Here is a 20,185-nt window from a genome sequence, read left to right on the forward strand (position 1 = left end):
TGTGTGCTTAATTTGAATTTAGGTTTAAAAGGGGGCAATCACATATTTGTCATAATGTTGATGTAATCCTTTAGGAATGTAACACATGTAGTGATACCTGTAACATATGAGTACTGTGCTTACTCTTATTCTCATCCAACATTCTCATCACAAGTCAGAGTATAAGGAAAGATTGGACTCTTCACAACACGTACCTGTTTCTTCTGGATAGAATGCAGAAAATACCTCATAGTCAGTGGAAACACCTCTCCAAGTGCCGAATGAAAAAATGCAACACTGTGCCAGCTATTCCTCTATCAGCTGTTATAACATTGCATCCTCACTATTTTTGCTTGTTCTTTTTCAGAAAGTCTTTGAATTCCATGAGAATTGCAGGAAGCAAGTGTGTATCTGAGAGGGGAAAACTTAGCAGGACTCAACAGGTACTGCCAAAGTTTTAAATGCATCACAACTCAAGTTCTCATATTGCTTTTGATGGTTATCAAAGAGTCCATTAGTGACTAAGCTTGGAAACCTTTAGATGTGCTGTTTCTGTGCCTTACTCTTAAGGATATCAACTTTCTTTCACAGCTCACGGCTTAGAGCTGTAGGATTCCTGGCATCATCACTGACTAACACTGAATTTTGTCTTTTTGACTGAGAGGTGGGTGCTAGTCATGTGGCATACAGTCTATGTCTTTGTATATGCTGTAAACAAAACTTCAGTCAGTCCTGAACCAATCCAGCTTCATCCCAGTCTGTGGTGTAAATTAGGCTGTGGTCATATTAACAAGATATTTGTTAATATGTACAGGATTGAATCTAATGTGGAATATTTATGATAAATAGATGCAACAATGTAATGTTTGTGATAGAGAAAGAGTAGTGATATGTGCTAAAGGATGCTGTGACTGTATGACAGGTCAAAGTCAAATGGACCGGGAAGCTGCACTTTCTGACATTTGTAAGTGAAACCATTTATTCATTAATAGTTCCTTGTTATGTGTCATGTTATGGTGTCATTTTGCTTCATCTTATTTAAGAGAATTGAAAGCCTGTGTGTATCATTAATAAAGTAAAATATTAACACAAGCTCTAATCATGGTGCAGTTACCTTGAGATCTTGAGAGTGATTAGATTATTTTCTACTGTTATAAATCCAAACCTCCTGGAAAGATGTTAGATCCCTGTTAGATATCGCTTTTGAAGTTCAAGTTATTTTGGGATTTTGTGAAGAGCTTTATTTCACTTTGGGTCACCTCAACCTGTCTCATGTATGTTGTTTAATGTATTCCATGTAAGTGTTAAGATACAGATTGAAAGCCTGCGCTCACTCTAATCCTCTCTGGGGTTCATATGTGATTCAGATCAGAGTCACATTTTATAGACACTGTTAGGATTATAATGTATTACGATAACAGCAAACAATACTTGAACATAAACTTATATTGCCTTCCTTGAGACTTCAATCAATGGTTTCTATATGTGTTAGCATCCCCAACACAATATTTGACCAAATATGCATCGGTATGAGGATGATCATAACCTTTTAGGGATGTTGACTCATGCCATCATGACCAAGCAATGTACATTATAACACACAGTGAGCTACAGAATGTATCATCAAAGACCCGACCACAATGAGTCTGCTGCAATTGTGGTCATAAAAATATCGGTGGTCATATAACAAAGCTTTATTCAACACGTGTGCCGATACTGAGTATAATTATGAATCAATAAAAACTGGTTTAATATATCCAATTTTATTTGGGCACAAAGGTGATATCAAATTGCAAACTGCAAATGTGGGAGGGCACAAATCTCACGCGTCAACACACAACCAACCACAATCACACAACAACTCCTTCATATGCCAAAAAGAAATGCTTCTGGTCATACTCCTATTATGCAATGTGTATATTTCTGTACATATACATATATTAAGTTTTATCTTGCATTCGCTTTCATGACACCTGTAGCAGAATGAAAAGCATCTTTCTGAAGAACATTTCAAGTTTATCATAATTATCACATCATAGTTTATCATCCTTTTAGCAACAGTATAATGTATAAAAGTTAAAAAAAAATATATATATATATAAAAGAGTACAACTATGAACTGATTTTTTTAAATTTCCAACTATCTCATTTCAACTCGACACACTTCTGCCAGCCACTTTCATTCCTTAATGTCCAGAAAATGCTCCACAGTTGATATGATGTCATCTAGTGAAGCCTTATGTTTGGGAGCAGGTGAAATGATGAGGGGGCTACATTGGAGTATTTCAGCATCTTCATAGTCACAGTATATTGGCGTAGTTACAATTTACAACAATATGACTTATAGACCTGTACAACAAAACATGTCCTCAGGATTTAACCCATTCTAATTATGGAGATTAATTCCAGATCAACAGCCGTGTGCCAAAGTCAAGGGCAGGACCTCACATCTTTTGGAGGGTGGGACAAACCAGAAGAAAAGCCACACAGACACAAAGGAAGAAACCCCAGACCTTCATGCTGTGAGGAACAAAGCCACAAACGGCTCCACTGTGCTACCAGTGACCTAACTTTTTTTTTACCTCTGTAATTATTATTTCTGGCATAACAACCACATTGTTTTTTAGAACATGCCTGTTTCATACTTTAATGGCGATGACAATACAATCAGGTCAATAAAAGCCCATCGTGAGGGGAGGAAGCAGGAAGAGCTTTCACTCTCTGGGGATGCTGTTTACAATGCTGGCGCCAGTAGCTCCAGTAACTCCACGGTATAAAAGATTCCTGCTGCTCCAAACGCAGCCTGACGCTGAAACATGCTCCTGGACAGACCAAAGATGCAATCAAATCCTTTCAAACAGTAACTGTATGATATTATAGGTAAACATAGCAGGAGCTGGTTAAACAAACAACAAAACACAACACATTATAGTGAAATACATTTAAAATATATTTAAAAATTAAGAACACGAAGTAAACCAAGTACTGACACTTAAGTTTGAGAAATCTCCTCCCATGATCAATTATCAGTAATGTCACCAATGCTGATCAACCAATGCTGATCAACCATATGCATTTAAAGCCCCCATAAATTTGGTGTACTGGAGGACATTATCCTGCCTCCATCCTTATTGGTTGATCAAAATCTTACCACACATACAGCTTCTGATTCAAGCCTGCTTATGGCCTCTGACTCATTCCAGATTTCATATTATTTCATATCCTCATATCATTGTCTTCCTTTAATCTCTTGGGTTGTTTCCAGTCAATTAGTGGTGGTAAATCCCACATTCAAGTTATTTGTGCATGCATTTAAGAACTTGATTTAGTGTACCAGTATTTACCACAGGGGGAATCAGTGCCTCTGTTTGTGCACTGATTTATGTCTTGTCTCATGTTTGCAGGTGGGAGGAGTTGTGGAGGCAAGACTTGGGGGCAGACCTGGCTTGACAGGTTTAGGAGTTGGAATTCAAGGTTTGTGGCATGTGACTTAGCTACTGTATCTGGAACCAGTGACAAGTCTTGACACACATAACTAACAGCCGTTCTGAGCTAAACCTGCTTCTGTAATTCTGAAAAACATTTTGGCAGTGATATTTATTTACATTTTATTTATTTATTTTGTGTTCAACATAGATGTTTAAACATGTGCCTTAAGTGGTGTTCAAGGTTGGACTAATAAAGATTATTAAAAAAAAACATGGCTCATTGGTATTGAATTGAGCTCGATAGCACTCTCTAGTGTATCTACAGCAGTGTTGCACAAATGTTCAGTATTGCACAAATTCTTCTTCCATAAATACACAATGAACCTTCAGAGTGTCCATATCTTGACTCTTTCGTGTATTCCAATGTTCTGCTCTCTCTTTCTATAGACAATATGCATCTGATGGAGTATTTCTTAGCTACTGAGCACTAATTTATTTCACCTTCTTCAAGCGTTTTTTGATTTGAGTTTTAATTGGAAATATCAAAATGAGATCTCAAACTTCACCCAAAACCCTTTGGTTCTCAATACTTACTACTAATCCTAAGATTTGGTGCCAATTTAATAAAACACTTCTCCCCTTGGTCTAGTCCGCAACAACCACTTGTTCCCTCCCTCATTTTTGGACTCTTCCATCTCACCATGGCATCATAAAAGCAATGAAATTATCTAATCTTTTATATCAAAATGATGCCACCATGTCAGTCTTCTCAGCTTGCGTGTTGTCCTTTGGGATACCTGGGCAGGAATATGTTTCACTCCCATGCAAACTGTCTCATATCATAGTTTGAAAATAGCACATAGTCACAACTACCACCATTATGATTCAGAAGTGTGCAAACTATTTCATCACATGTCCGTTCAATGTGGATCTTCTTATACCATAAAAAAGAGGAGATACAGTGGAACTGTTAGATAAGCAGATAAACATTTATTACAGGAAGTAGTACTAATGCAGTGGGGTGTGGAAGTCTGTCATATCAGTGGTGAATGGGAGTGGATGAGTGTAATATGTAGGGACAAGATATTACAGGAAAATATTCTGATCTAGGAAAGGGGGGCCCTGCAGAAAAAGTTTGGGAACCAGTCGTCTATGCTGCTTACAAGCGTACATTGTCCATAAACTACATTTCCCACAATGCATATCGATCTTGTGACCCACGAAGTGACCCGCTACTAATATGCAGTATTTACTTTCCACATTAGCGTCCGATCAGCGTTTAACGAAGGTGATTTTCCAACTGTCGTTCAAAGTGGTGTTGAGAAATAGGCTACGTACCGACGATCCCAAAATCTATAAGAGAAAAAATGATGCAGAAGGAAGGCAGTTTCATGAAAGATGGGAAAGCGAATGTCCGGTATGTCTTTCGTGTTATGAGGCAGTGTCGGTGGAGGAGTACAATATACTTCGCCAATATAGTGACCAATATAGTAATGAACTGAGACAACCCTTACTGTTAACTGCAGTCCAATGTTAACTGCAATCAAACCGCCTGTCTAGTCGGATGCAGGCACTCTGCAAGGTTGTGTGCAGCCATTTGATTTTGTAAAATACCACAGATGTCACGCATGTTCACAATTGTTTCCCTCCACTGTGTTTAAAAAAAAGTTTTGAACACAGTTAATTATACTCTAATAATAATCATCTACTAATGATAATCAATAACCTATTTGATATTTGTCTTTATTTATTTAAAAAGTTTGATCTTTGATAGATGGAGTAATGTGAAAATGAGTTTGACACCCCTGAAATAGGCTAAACTCTTCAGTGCTTAATAGAGTAACGTCTCCCCAAACATCACTGCACACAACACTCATTCTCTTGCTTTAAACAATGTCCATGACAGGGGCAAACGCTGCAAGACAACCCGAGGCTCATCCAATAACCAAGATAAGATATGACGTCAATGCTTCTGGCAGTAATTTTAGGAGAATACCTCGATCCTAAAGCCTATATTGGAATATTGGGACGTTGAAGTAAATCGGTCCTGTGAGTATTTAAATGTAATAAACTGCCACCTATAGGTCAAATGCAAAATGATAATTCTGGATGAGGAGTTTAGACAACAGGTGGGAACTTGAGGTGAAATGTAGCTGAGATGGTCCAGGCATCTGATCAGGATGGCTCCTCACGTCTCCCTATGGAGGAGATCCATGGAGACCAAATGGGAGGAAAATGAAAATCATTATTGTCGCAAATGTTGAAATGTTGTAAATTTTCTCTGACTTAAAAAATGTTAAGTGATTTCTTAATTATTACATATGAAATGTTGAGATTTGGGGAAATACAAGAGTCTCGTGACTACTACACATCGTGATACAACTGTGACGTCAGCACAGATCTTTAAGCAGCCACCCTCCCCCAAATATCAAAGAGCTAGTGGATGTAAAGAGAACTCATTCTGCACCGGTTTTGGGGATACAGAGGCGTCACCAGTCTGCTCTCACAGCTAAACTGCTGAGGCCGCCTGAGGGATTCTCGGTGGTACACGCGTTTACGGAGCAGATTCAGACTGTTTTGAACAAAACAGCGAGACATTACACAGTACAAGAGAAGGTTGTTAGTGGTTGGGTACTTACTTTATGTTAATAATTCCTTGAAAAGAAATTCTGGCGCAATCCAAGTCCCTGAGCCATCACTTAATATGGCCAGCTTTGGGTACACGTGAGAACCACGGTGTTTCTTAAGGTTTTCCTGAACCACACATCACATTATTTATTTATATATATAAATTAATTAAATACTCTTGTGCAAAGGGGAAAACATTGTAAACGAGCAAGGGACGCGAACCACCGATGCTGTGACCTCAGGACTACAAACTGGAACAGAGCAAACATGAGGGCGGAGTCCTCTGTCACACACAAGATCTTTGATTACACGCTAGCTTACTCCAGTCGTGATGTGTGCGGGATTTGATGGGCGTCTGATAGTAAATATTTAACTGAAGAAGACATATTAATTGACTCTTTTTGACCTCTGCCAGCGTCATTCTGACACTAGCTGGAGGAGGACGGAGGTAAGCACCGCATCATTACTAGCATGGCTGCGTTGAAATGCCATAAACATCCTCTCCGGTGCCAGCGAGATTAGTAACCAAGTAAACCGGTTAGCTGGTAAATACCTGTAACCATTCAGTCGCCGATAGAAATGTTTATTTGTTTATTTATTTGAAATTGAATGTATTGTTTGCCCTTCATCACTGTGTTAGCTAATGGAGGAAACGGGAAGCAAGCGCGTGCCTCTCCAAACTGCCGCTGCGTCATTTAGTCAAGGCAAGATTATGAAACTTCACTTGAATCATATTAAGATGTTCTGACGCTAGTGTTTGTCGTGTTGTTTGGGCAAATCGAAGCAGAATATGCTGAATAGTGTGTCTGTGCTTTTCAAAATAATTGAGCTTGTTAGTTTGGATTCGCCCTGTGTGTGACCTGAGAGGACCAGTCAAGACTTCCAACTTAACTTTGACTTTGACACCATTGACCTGTCGCCAAACTGTACACATATACAAATATTAAGATTACCTAGTCGCTATTATGTAATATACACTTCATATAGCCTGCAACGTTTGTGAAACTCGATTATACTGATTAGTATTCAGGCATTTACGTTGTTATAAAGACCATAATGACGTGTTTAGGACTCTAAACTCAAAGTAGCACTTGTGACTTGCTTGTCGTCTAAACAGTGACTGCCAACAGCAATGTCTCCTTGTAATAACATTCACATGCATGCCCATATACAGTCAACTCTAAACTTTCACATATTTAGCTGCTTCTTCAAATAGAATAAAGGTTTTGCCATTCTAACACATTATAACATTTGGCCTCTCGATGTAAATCTAGACTCGGGTGTATCTGGTTTTATTTTGTTGTGACAGGAAAATACCTGAACGATCGATTGAGTCCAGATTTGACATTGAGACCTGGAATGACACGTAGATGGTTTGTCCTGTTTTGTTTATATACATATTGTAATATTGATTGAAGTAGGGGATCTCCTCTTGTAACTGCACAGAGATGCATATACAGAATCTGAGCACATTCCGCCAACAATATATTGAACATGGACTCAAGTTAAGAAAGAAATGATGTAGGGATTTAACTGGTCTTGATTAGTGGAGCTCAAACAGTGGTACGCGTTCCAGTGGTGGTACTTGAAATATCTCACGTGTGACAATCGATAAGAAATGGAAACCTTCCGAGTGTAACAACACCTGCAGGACTCTTGCCGGTGTCTCACCATGCTCTGACCCTTTGACCTACACAGAGGAGCCATTATCCCATATTGTTTTATACTGTAAACTAGTTACCTGTACAAACAAAAGATATCATGTCAGAACAATACAGTACAGTGCCCACTGAGCAAACATTTGGTCAAAGTGTGATAAAGCCTCTGAGATAGTTGCCTCACAAGTCAAACTGAAATCTCTTATCAATGCAGAAGCACACAGGCTCGTCACACAGGCTTTGCTTTTGGAACATACGTGGAACAGTGACGCACGCTGCCAAAACAGATGTGTGTGTGTGTGTGTGTAAAACAAAAGGTCTCCTTCTGTTGCTATTAGTAAAGGAATGAAGATATTCCAGCCAGACCAGTGGTAGAGATGGAGAGATAAACGCCCAAGCTCGCTTCAACTTGGCATATCCAGCTCCGTCATGGAGCCAGAAGAAATGGCGGTGCAGGAGGAAGCAGACGCTCAGCTGAAGTACCTCGTGGAGCGCCCGGTGTATGATGAAGCCTTCATGCGGACGCAGCTGCTGCACCACAAAGAGAAGAAGGCCACCTCGCTCCCACGGAGACTGGCACAGCGTCTTCAGTAAGTCTACATCCAGATGTTTTTGTCCGTCTTTGTCCTGGAAAGTGTGTTTGTGAATTTCTGTCAATGTTTAGATGACGTGAGTCCTGGAGTGGAGACCTGGATGAGTCCCAATATGAGGGGAAGGTTGAAGCCACGTTCCCAATATGGTGGACATTGATTAACCTGGGGCAGTAGAAAAACATGTGGCTGAGATTGCAAATGGAGTTAGAAATATTTAGTCTAATGAAATCGTCGTTCAGGCGTTAATCACAGTTCTCTCCATTTGTAGGTGCTCATCACAGAAGGCCAAGGCGGCAGCGCTGAGCTTCCTGCCTATTCTAACATGGCTGCCAGCCTATCCAGTCAAGGAGTACCTGTTTAGTGACGTGGTCTCGGGTCTCAGCACAGGAGTTGTGCAGCTCCCTCAAGGTCAGCGCAGTGCATGCCCCTGCATACCCCGCTGTGTTAAGTGGTGTGAAGGCCCAGCTGCTGGCTCCTGACGGGCTGTTTTGGGCTTCACACTGTGTTTGTTTTGGTATCTCCCTTGCTGTTATGTGTCCTGATGCTTCTGGGGCGCTTCAGTTTATTTACTCCCCCCTCTCTCTCTCTCTCTCCCCTCTATCTCACAGGTCTGGCCTATGCAATGCTGGCTGCTGTGCCTCCAGTTTATGGATTATACTCTTCATTCTACCCCGTCCTGCTTTACACCCTCTTTGGCACATCCAGACACATATCCATAGGTGAGACATCAACCTGTAGAGGACACAAATGTCTTAATGGAACCAACATGCTGGCCCCTTACATCCGCCACAGCAGATAGTTACTGGATGTGTGTATATGTCATTATGGGGAAATAATATACTTATTCTACCTCTAGCAGTATAAATCTGGGTCACAGATGTTTACTTTGTGTCCTTTTGTGTCTGTGGCACAACTTTATTGATTCACAAAGTGTTAATGTGTCGACTCTGACAAATGAAGACAAATCTCTGTGTGGGATTCTGAAAATAGTGTTGGTCTATTGGAAATGTTGATAAAACTAATCCAGCCAATATCATATTTAAGTTGCCGTGACACTGAAATCGTCTTAACTTCAGGCTTCAGGTTCCAAACTGTGGTGGTTATTAAAGGAACGGATACGTTTGAAGGATGGTTAGCGTGACCAAAAGAATTTGACTTTTAGACTGTAACCCCGACCCTGAACCCCCTTACCTCAGCTGTAAGCATTATGAACTGTAGTTAAACAAGAGCCTGTAACCTTGAAGACCTTTTTTTTGTTTTGTGAGCTCTCTGACTCGCATGTCGTCACGTGTCTAACTGCATGTCCAGCTGATTTTGAAGAGGTTCCGACCTTAACGAAGGTGCCTTTTTCTCACAGGAAACCGGTGCCCTTTTCACACAGGCAGATAGTTTTCCACGTGCCAAGCTCACTATGAGCAGCTCAAATTGCCAAGCACCTCTGTGAAACGGGGGATGGGGCAGGGGGGGTGGGGGGGGGGGGGGGGTCCAGAGCCTGTGATCAGCTGTAAAAACACAGTGATCCCTTAGAAATGACACAACACGAAGATAATAAGCATCTTCTAATTGGATTTATCTCCCGTTATCTGTGGTGGAATATGTTGATATGTCCTGGCTGTGTAATGACTTGACATTAGCAGAGGTATTCTGAGGTCAGAGTGAAGACCCTCTCCCCTGCCCTTCCTTCCCCCCCTTTCCGCGTCCCCTGGCTACTTTCTTCCCCAGGTCTGTGTCATCTCGAATGTCAGCCGTTAAGTTTGAGCCATCTGACAAGTGAGGTCTATAAACCAAAGCCGCTCAACCTTTTCAAACAAAAGAGCTGATCTACACCGAGCAATGAATTCACAACAGAAAGCAGTTGGCTATGTTGTGAAATGACCTCTGCCCATAATGTTCCTTTATAGAGCATTGCTGTAGAAATGATGACCCCCCCTCACCTCTGGCAGAGAGCAAGAGGGAATATTTGGGCTCCTGGTCAAATGCTGGACGGGATGACCTTACCGCTCTCAGGCAGACCATAATAGTCTGTAAACACATTTGACTGGGATATAATGTGTCACATGGAAGACATCGAGACCACGGTGTCCATGATTTCACTGTAATGGCGTCAGATGGAGGAGTGTGTGTTTAGTTTGGTGTTGCTACCCTGGACTACTTTTTATGAAGGCTAACACTGATATGAGACTTTGCTTCTTATCTGGGCAACTGATTATGTACAGATTAGACTTTGGGCAGTGTTCCAGGGCAAAAGCAAACTGGATGGACCAGTCTGGTGTTTAGCATAGGGCGGTTGCAACCAAACAAAATAAAGTAGAGACATATCATTAATATCCACACTACACCCGTATCTGATTCTTGCGCTCGGACCAGAACTCACGCTTGAAACGATGTTCATGCATACAAGTTTAATCACCAAGGCGAGGAAGTGAGGCGATGGACACGCAGATCATGAGGGGTATTGCCTTTGGAAGCACATTCAGAGGCATTTCACTTCTTAAGTTTAGATTTCCAGCGTTTGATAAATTAATTAAAGGTTGGAACTGCAGCCACAGGAAATCTGACATCAAACATGAAATACATTAGTTTCAGAGAATAAGACTCACATTTGCAAATAGCCACTGATAAGAAAACAGATGGAGTCACGTTATTTTGTGTCAATAATCTTCTGTGTACTTATGAAGGGTGTAGAGGATGAAGTACAGATCAAATATTAACAGAATATGAGGCATGACAGTTGAGGCATCCTTCTATGGTGTTTTGGCCCTGCTGAACACAAACCCTGCTACTCTGATAAACTTAGATCATAAAGTATATCACTAATATGGTGCTGTGAGATGACATGTTGAAGTATTCATCCTGTGTGTGTGTGTGTGTGTGTGTGATCTGCAGGCACCTTTGCAGTGATCAGCCTGATGATTGGAGGCGTGGCAGTGAGGGAGGCTCCGGACGACATGTTTTACACCCTACCTGCTAACGGCACCAACATGTCTGCTGTCCTGGACGTAACGGCCCGCGACGCCAAAAGGGTCCAGGTGGCCGTGGTGCTCACAACCATGGTGGGAATCATCCAGGTCAGCTTGCAAGTCACCCCTGCACTCGGTCAACACGGGAGGTCTTTAAATGGAGATTGCTGCTGATTTTGTGAACTCAGCATGTTTAAGAGTGGTTTGTATGAATGAACAAACTACAGAGTGGTTTGTATCGGTTAGACCAGGGGGCGGCAACCTGTTAAGTTAAGAGGTAACGTACCAAATAATCATGTATAGCCCACTGCAGAGTCGCCAAATGTCGTCAATCAGAAATCACTGTTTCCTCAAAGCAGCAGGACCTCTGAGTCTCTGTTGATGTATCCGCAACTTAATTACAATGTTTAAGTCTGTTCTTCAAATCCGAACCTCTTTCTCCCTTTATTCCCTCCTTCCCTTCAGCTTGTCCTAGGACTCCTTAGGTTTGGTTTTGTGGCAATCTACCTCACAGAGCCTCTGGTGCGAGGCTTCACCACAGCAGCAGCTGTCCATGTGTGCGTCTCCCAGCTGAAGTACCTGCTGGGTGTAAAGACGCAGCGCTTCAGCGGACCTCTATCTGCAGTTTACGTAAGTTGCAACTGGGGATTTGATGTTTGGTGTCGAAGTCAAGAATCAAAGAACACTAGCTGTGTGACTCTAGGGATCTACTTCAAATGTTGCTGGAATTTCTTCAGTTTTGCATTTTATTCTTACTCATATCCGACACTGGGTCATCTCTCTTGTCTCAGAGCATGAAGGCAGTGCTCTGTGACATCACAAGCACCAACACCACCACACTCATTCTGGGTCTCGTGTGCCTCGTCTTCCTGTACGTGGTGAAAGATCTCAACGAGCGCTTCAAGAAGAAACTACCCGTCCCCATTCCTGGAGAGATTATCGTGGTCATCGTATCAACAGGCGTTTCTTACGGCCTCCAATTGTCAGAGGAATACAAAGTAGACGTGGTCGGGAACATACCCACAGGGTAGTTTGTTCATTTTGTATACAAGTACTTTCTTACCATTTCAGTCACATAGTAATTATGTGAGTATGAGTATAATTTTCACTAAAATCCTTACTCTGTGTTCTCAGGCTCCTCCCACCTTCCCTCCCGGAGTTTTCCCTCTTACCCAGTTTGATCACAGATTCCTTCGCCATAGCGATTGTGGGATTCTCAATGGGAATTTCTATGGCCAAGATCTTTGCCCTGAAGCACGGCTACAGCGTGGACGGTAACCAGGTGAGATCCCATGAGCTGCTGATGAAGTGAAATGGTTAGACACATTGGACACTGCCTGGCTATTAAGTTCAACACAACATACACAAAAGTCACATCAGGTTACAAGAAGGCCTGTGTGATGTCGCAATACCCATGGACCTTGTTTCCTAATAGCAGTAGCTGAGTCAGATGAAAAATAAGAAGTACATCTTTTTAAAATGTCAGAAACGTGACTTGAAAACGTGAAGTGTGCAAATGTGTTTATACCAAGCGTGTGTGTTGTGCCACTCTCAGGAGCTGATCGCCCTTGGCCTCTGTAACTTCGTCAGCTCCTTCTTCCAAACCTTTGTCATCACTTGTTCCATGTCGAGAAGCCTGGTGCAGGAAAGCACTGGAGGAAAGACGCAGGTGACAGATGCACACATGCATACACACACACACATATACACACACACACACACACACACACATGCATAAATTAATATGCCTGTAATATGCTTGTAAAAGTAAAAGTGGAACTTTCTAAGTTCATGTGTGTAGGGGCGGCTCAGAAAAGTAGAGCAATCATCTAGGATTTGGAAGGTTCCTGGTTTGATTCTGGGCACCTCCTAGAGAGCCTGTCGAAGTGTTGTTGAGCAAGACACTGAACCCTTAACTGCTACTGATGTGCAGGTTGGTCCCTGCTGTCAGCGTATGAATGGGTGAATGTGAGGTCATTGTAAAGCGCTTTGTAAACAAACGCTACATTAGCACAGTCAATGTGTGACCTTTGCTCTGACATGAGTGCATCATTTTATGAGCTTCCGGAAACTTTTATCACATGAGCCCAAATCAAATATCAGAATCAAACGCATTCTGTGTGTGTGAGGCAACAAACGCACACACACAGAGAGCAATAGAAGACTTGATTCATACAGGAGTAAGTGCACACTGGTTGACTAACTGACAAATGTTGACATAGTCACTTTGTGTGTTTGCTTAGATCGCAGGGCTGCTGGCATCAATGGTGGTCCTGCTGGTGGTGGTGGCCATTGGTTTCGTTTTCCAGCCCCTCCCTCAGGTGGGTTAAACTGATGATGCAGCGCTTCTAGCTTCCTGTCAGTCAGCTTGTTGAATATCCTGTTCTATTGTATTGGAATTGGTGTCATGTGTTCTGTTGTTTTGCTGTGTTCCTCAGACTGCACTGGCAGCCATCATCATGGTCAACCTTTTGGGAATGTTTAAACAGACCAGAGACATCCCTGCTCTGTGGAGGACCAGCAGGATCGAACTGGTCAGTCTACACACTACATCAGGGCCACATAAAGAAAACAATAAGGATTAATGGGCCTAACAATATTAACCACAGAGGTTCTCCAACCAGTTACACTGCAAGAAAAAACTGTTTTTTTTAGACCAGACACACATAAACTGTACGATCTTTTCTGGATTTCCCCTTTTTCAATCAGGCCATCTGGCTGGTAGCTTTCGTAGCGTCTGTCCTCCTGGGCCTGGACTATGGCCTTCTGGTGGCCATCACGTTTGCCCTTGTAACGGTCATCTACAGAACTCAAAGGTACTCATGACAGGCAGCAAGTTTGTACTCACAGATTCACCAACAGTCAACATATGGAAATATACTCTCATCTGGAAGTACAGTTATGCTAAAACAATAATGAACAGCTCTTTGCTTGGAGATGTGTGTGTAATTTAGGGATTGTCACTGTGTTTGTTTTGTGCAAAGCAAAGTTCATACTTCATCAATTTACACATCATATTCCAGGGATCATCTCCCAAGATACAGTTGTATAAATATCATGTAGTACGCATATAACACATATGGAAACACCTACTATTCAGGGAGGCAGAATTAGTGGCACAATCAGTTTGATACAGGTGGGCTGTGATTGTTTCTGACTGTGAATGTCTGTGTCTTACAGCCCTAAAACTGCCATCCTGGGCCAGGTGCCTGGCACAGGGCTGTACTGCGACGTGGATGAGTATGTAGAGGTGAGTCTGTGGGAACAGAGGGAACACTTTAATCTTGCAGATTCCCATTAGTGTTGTCGGGCTGAACCGTGAGTTATGTGTGTTTTGTTCCCAGGCAGCTGAATGTGTGGGGATTAAGATTTTCCACTCCAACTCGTCAATCTACTTTGCCAACAGTGACCTTTACTTGAACAAACTCAAAGAGAAGGTAATCCCAGCCTCTGTGTGTGTATGTGTGTATGTGTGTGTGTATGTGTGTTTTCTTCAAAGTCACAATTATTGTTATCCCCACCAAACCCCTTTCACAGACTGGCGTTAATCCTGCACACATACAAAGTGCCCGCAAAGCCCGGAAGAAACACAAGCACAAGGAAAACCACAATCGGGATCTGCCAATAAAAATAAGTATAAAGGTGAGCGCGTTGTCAGTCAGTGTGACACATCCTGCTGGGAGGTAACTTCATGTTCCTTTCTCCTCCCTGAAGCTTGTTGAAACACGCTGCATATGTACACTGTCATTACAGCATGCATAGGTTGGGCTTGTTGAATCAAGTCATGAGTCATGAAGGTACTCCGGGCAATGAAGCCTTTGTGTAAATTTACCTTGATATTATTAAAATTGCTGTGCTGGCTTGCACAGTTAGTGACACTGATTCTCTTTTAAATCAGAAATGCCTCCAATGACAAAATGTGCCGCAGCAGTAACCATCTCTTCATCTGTTTTGATTGGTTAAAGGATAAGGAGCGAGGTGTGACACATGAAGTTGTTTCCTACAACCACGCCTCAGAGGAGAAGAAGAATGGCCAGCTGGTGGATAGGCACAGCGAGGCCGACTCGGAGGAGGCCGTCTTCTTGGAGCCCCTCTGCTCTATCCACGCCATCATTCTGGACTGGTCGCCGGTCAGCTTCATTGACTCTGTGGGAGCTAAAGCCGTCAAACAGGTAAGATGGTTTTCTTAACCCAATTCACCGCACAACATGCAGACTCTGTGCAAACTAAATTTGAAGGACCTCCTGTTGGTTCTTAATATTGCTTATAGGTAACTATCAAACACATTTTAAACACAGATTATCAGTGTCTTCTGATCAGTGTTTCTGAATATTTCCATCATTCTTCGTTCTTCCTGCGTTTGTCTCTACAGACAATTAAAGAATATGCAGCCGTGGATGTTCAGGTGGTCATAGCTGGATGCAGCAGTAAGTATTCCCCATCTGTGCCATAAATGAATAGCATCAGAGGACATGGTGGTGAAAAGTATACTGAGGAGCTAGAAAGCTTTGCAGATGATTCACACTCAGCACACCCACCGATCTGCCACATCACATTGAATAATCCTCTTACTTAGCCTGTGTTTGGGCTTAAAACAAGTTTAACACATCTTTCTTCTGTGCTTTTATCTACAAGGAACCCTCCTGGCTGAGCTGGATGTCTTACTGTTCTTCACTGGGTCCATGACCCCAGAGATGGTGTTCCCCACTGTCCACGATGCAGTACTGCACTGTCAGCATCTGACTGCTTGCCCCTCAGATGCTCCAACCAGTGAAGCCTGAAAGATGATGACACCAGGGACGCTCATTGTAGGAGCGATATCACTCACAGAAGAGATGAGGGACCGAGCCTGGTTAAAGATGCAGGAAACCCCAGCAGCACATTGGAGAACAAACAATGAGCATCCGTCCTGAACATACAAGGTTGGAGGTTTTTCCTCTCAGGTATCACTCCAGAGTTGGACAAGAATTTCTGTTTGTAGCTCCCAAATAACATTCCTACAGTATGATCTGTGTCCTCTGTGTGCTGAGAAGGAACCTTCTAGATTTGCACTTTCCTACACGTTTGACTGTTTCAACACTATCAGTGAACTGAGACTGAATTTAAGCTATTATTGCCTTTGGCAACAATGACTGAATGAATCATTTGTACCAGTTACTGGTGGAAAAGTGAAACTCACCAGAAGCAGCCTCATCCTCATGCTGGTATCAGCTTATTGTTACTGAGACGTTCTACTGCAGATGTCAGCGTTATATTTGTAACTGTCATTCCATGTTGTGTCTAAACCAGCAAAAGCACCTTCACTGGTCAATTTGAGTGTGATGTTACTGTAGTGGCTGCAGACTCGTTGCTGTTTGAGTGAACATTATAATGCTGTATGGTACAATGTCAGAGGAGATTTTAGTATTCTTATCTTACAATGCTCTCAATGTGCCGTTTATTTGAATGACATTTTCACTTATGTTTTTACAGCATCAAACACAAAGACCTGGAATAAATTTTATTTTTAAGTCAACATAAATGATTACAGAAAGACATTGTGTTGACTCGGCTTCTTTTGACAGTAAAAAGCGTGAACACACACACACACACACACTCTCTCAAACACTCAATTGTAGGTCATGTATCTTGGGGTGGCGCTGAACTTGGCATAGGACTTGATGACCTTATTCACGGCTTCCAGGAAGTCTTTCTCCGTGGCGATCTTCCTGCGAGCACGGATGGCGAACATACCTGCCTCTGTGCACACACTCCGGATTTCCGCGCCTGTGTGGAGACATGTGAAACTTAATTTTCCACAACAGACAATTACTTGACTCAATTATGTAGCTACACTGCACTCTAGTGGCCATTCATCAATAATGAACAGAACATAGCATTACACACTATAAACTCAATGAGATCATAATTAAATATTAAGCCATATTCAAATATTGCTCATTTGTCCATCTGTTCATATCCGACAGCAGGTCCTGATTTAAGTAAACTAGCCTGACTAGAGATTTAAAAAGCAGCAAAATAAGTCCCAATTCCTACATCACAAACTGACTGGAATGGAATGACTTCTGTGCTGGAGCGACCATACAACACTGGTTAAAGTGGAGCTTTACAGAGACGAAGGACATGTCTCCCAGATAACAAAAAGACCTGGAAGAGGCAAAGCTGTTGTGTCACACTTACCTGTGCTGTTGGGGCAGAGGCGAGCCAGCAGCTCAAAGCGAATGTCTCTCTCCACACTCATAGAGCGGGCATGGATCTTGAAAATGTGTGTGCGACCCTTTCAAAGAAAACAAACAGATGAGATTTCAGGTAAGTTCATGTTAAAAAGGAACCTACAGAGGGGAAACGGAGGAGCATAGTGGACACACACAGTCCAGAGGGGACCTTCAGGGGACAACTTAACGCAAATGGAACTCATTACAGTCATGAGTGAGTTACATGAACATGGAGTGAAGACATTTTAGGCTTCTTCTTCTTCTTATTATTAAGGAACTGTATTGCTCACCTCCAGGTCAGGCAAACTGAACTCAATCTTCCTGTCCAGACGTCCGGGTCTCATCAAGGCCGGGTCCAGGGTATCTGGCCTGTTGGTGGCCATCAGTACCTTGATGTTACCGCGGGGGTCAAAGCCATCCAGCTGATTGATGAGCTCCAACATTGTCCTCTGGACCTCATTGTCTCCGCCAGCGCCGTCATCAAAACGAGCACCTGGCAGAAAAAAAAGTGGCAAAAGGTGAAGTCTTGTCCTCGGCTCTACATTATAACCTCGAAATGTTAACGGGAGTGAAACCTTACCTCCAATGGCATCAATTTCATCAAAGAAGATGAGACAAGCTTTCTTAGTCCTGGCCATCTCAAACAGCTCACGCACCATCCTGGCTCCCTGGGAACAGAGAGAGATGCAGCAAAGTTAGAATTTGCATTCAAAACAAATCTAAACTGTTGCTTTCTTTGTCCGATTGTTGTGAAATGTATATTATCCGTGAGGAATCCTTTCTCTCCTGCAAACTCACCTCTCCCACATACTTCTGCACCAACTCTGAACCAATGACCCTGATAAAGCAGGCGTCCGTCCGGTTGGCCACTGCACGGGCGCACAGCGTCTTTCCGGTGCCAGGTGGGCCGAATAGCAGCACGCCTTTGGGAGGCTCGATACCCAGATTGACAAACCTCTCCGGCTGGGGAGAAGAAGGAACATGGGTGAAGGATGAGAGGCTGTCGTGACGGGAAAACTGGACTTGAAGGTTTGTGAACACTCACGTGGAGCAGCGGGGTCTCAACCACTTCTCTCAGTTTCTCAATCTGCTCCTTACATCCCCCAACATCACTGTAGGTCACATCTGGCTTCTCCTCCACCTAACAACACATGGGGAAACACTCAGATCAGCTGGAAACTGTTTGATCTCCTCTGTGTATGATTAATTAACCCCTTCATGCCTTCATACCTGCATCATGGTGACGGTGGGGTCGATCTTGGGAGGCAGAGGAATGTGAATCTGATACTTGTTTCTGTCCACACTGCAACAGAAGACGCGACACGCACGGGCCGTTAAAGCTACGACTGAGCAGAGGCTTTCACATTTGCCATTTCGTATCATTTAACACTTATAGACCCTCACCCGACTCTCATGCCCTCCTCAATGTCAGTCGGGGCCACCTGATCGCTCAGGTCCACCACAAACTTGGCAAACTGTTTCACGTTGATGATGTATTTGGGGTCCTCCGAGTCGGCGTTGATGATCTTTGTGCATCTGTTGAGAAGAACACAAACACACACTGTAAAAATGTACATTATTATATGTTATTCTGAAGAAGGAAACTCTTTTTTTTCTCAATGTTTTCAGGCGATACTGTAGGAAATATTGGGGGGGCTACTTCTCGTGACCGGATTAGAGGATATGATGATGATATTTGATATTGTTATGGAGTTAAGTTTTACCTCGCCACCTGCAGGGGCTGCTCGCTCTGCAGTGTCTGTTTGTCAGCAGCCAGATCCCAGAGAGCCGGTGGAGCCAGACCTGTATCGGACTCCTTAATGCCTGACGGGAGCAGAGAACAGGAGAGGAACTTAAGTTAAAAACACAACCCAGAAACAGCACAGTCACTGAGGGGGTTGTAGTTTAGATGTGTCAATTACCAGTCAGTTCATTGATCTTCTTGAGCAGCTGCTGGATGTCATCCTCCACCTGTTTGATCTGTCTGGAGTAGGTGCTCTGGCCCTGGAGACAGACAACAAACAACACCATATTATAGCAAGTTTTGTCCCTGACCCAACTTTACAATAACACATTTGACGTGCAGATGACTTTAAGTACACCATTGGCTACAATCATACTCACATAAGTCTTCAGCAGAGCGATGTCTCCTTCATCCAAAGCTGTGACGAAGAGGAACAACAACACGATTCCATGATGAACATCTTGTCTGACTGAGCAACCGAACAACGCATTTTCTTCGACACCCAGCTACGTATATTCTATATCAACTAAATTCACCACAAATTAAAAAATAGTATCTTTAATGTTTTGGAAATATGTCCTTATACGTTGTTGAAAAGATAGGATAGTAGCTCAAGCAGACACAAGCTAAGGTAGCTACGTGTAGCTAACGTCGGAGTCCGTGAAAAGAAATAGTTTTCAAATGTAAATGTTACATAAAGCGTTACCTCTTATAGGTCCGTCTTCCTTTTCTTCTTCCTTAATCTTCCTCTGTGCCTCTCCCAAGTAGTCCGGCATGTTTAAATCTTTAGGGGAGAATACTGCGACGACAGAAGAAAACCGAGCCGCTTCAGAAGCTAAATGTACGATTACACAGCACCTTTCGACTTCCGGTGTTTCTGCCGAGAACCAGAAATAGAGGGCGGACTTTTATTAATGACGCACCACTGCTGAATCATTATCATCATCGTAATAATACTTTTCATCATATATAAAATCAAA

The 20,185-nt window shown here is 42.7% G+C and overlaps 2 protein-coding genes across 4 annotated transcripts; one reads left to right on the forward strand and one right to left on the reverse strand.

The window, feature by feature from the left end:
* Positions 1–4,681: 4,681 nt before the first annotated feature.
* Positions 4,682–16,666, forward strand: slc26a5 (solute carrier family 26 member 5). 3 transcript variants are annotated; one of them, XM_076150610.1, is made up of 18 exons: positions 4,682–4,824; positions 8,032–8,283; positions 8,555–8,694; positions 8,895–9,005; positions 11,173–11,354; positions 11,712–11,876; positions 12,038–12,273; positions 12,381–12,528; positions 12,802–12,915; positions 13,490–13,567; positions 13,685–13,780; positions 13,956–14,062; positions 14,427–14,496; positions 14,591–14,683; positions 14,784–14,888; positions 15,212–15,418; positions 15,619–15,673; positions 15,882–16,666. In XM_076150610.1, exons 2-18 carry the CDS (start codon positions 8,123–8,125, stop codon positions 16,025–16,027), a joined length of 2,214 nt encoding a protein of 737 aa, XP_076006725.1. In that variant the 5' UTR covers positions 4,682–4,824; positions 8,032–8,122; the 3' UTR covers positions 16,028–16,666. The 3 variants fall into 3 exon arrangements, with proteins under 3 accessions (XP_076006725.1, XP_076006722.1, XP_076006734.1); XM_076150607.1 differs by lacking the exon at positions 4,682–4,824 and adding an exon at positions 6,336–6,483; XM_076150619.1 differs by lacking the exon at positions 4,682–4,824 and adding an exon at positions 7,381–7,401.
* A 65-nt stretch (positions 16,667–16,731) lies between these two features.
* Positions 16,732–20,082, reverse strand: psmc2 (proteasome 26S subunit, ATPase 2). Its single transcript, XM_076150630.1, has 12 exons — positions 19,912–20,082; positions 19,586–19,623; positions 19,384–19,465; positions 19,186–19,285; positions 18,866–18,997; positions 18,692–18,764; positions 18,507–18,602; positions 18,260–18,424; positions 18,042–18,129; positions 17,752–17,954; positions 17,427–17,523; positions 16,732–17,012 (listed from the first exon to the last, which is right to left on the reverse strand). Exons 1-12 carry the CDS (start codon positions 19,979–19,981, stop codon positions 16,855–16,857), a joined length of 1,302 nt encoding a protein of 433 aa, XP_076006745.1. The 5' UTR covers positions 19,982–20,082; the 3' UTR covers positions 16,732–16,854.
* Between the last annotated feature and the right edge of the window lie 103 nt (positions 20,083–20,185).

This window comes from Genypterus blacodes, unplaced genomic scaffold (assembly GCF_046128005.1).
Source record: "Genypterus blacodes isolate CSIRO-AG114 ecotype Tasmania unplaced genomic scaffold, CSIRO-AGI_Gbla_v1 ptg000007l_1, whole genome shotgun sequence".
NCBI classification, from domain to species: Eukaryota; Metazoa; Chordata; class Actinopteri; order Ophidiiformes; family Ophidiidae; genus Genypterus; species Genypterus blacodes.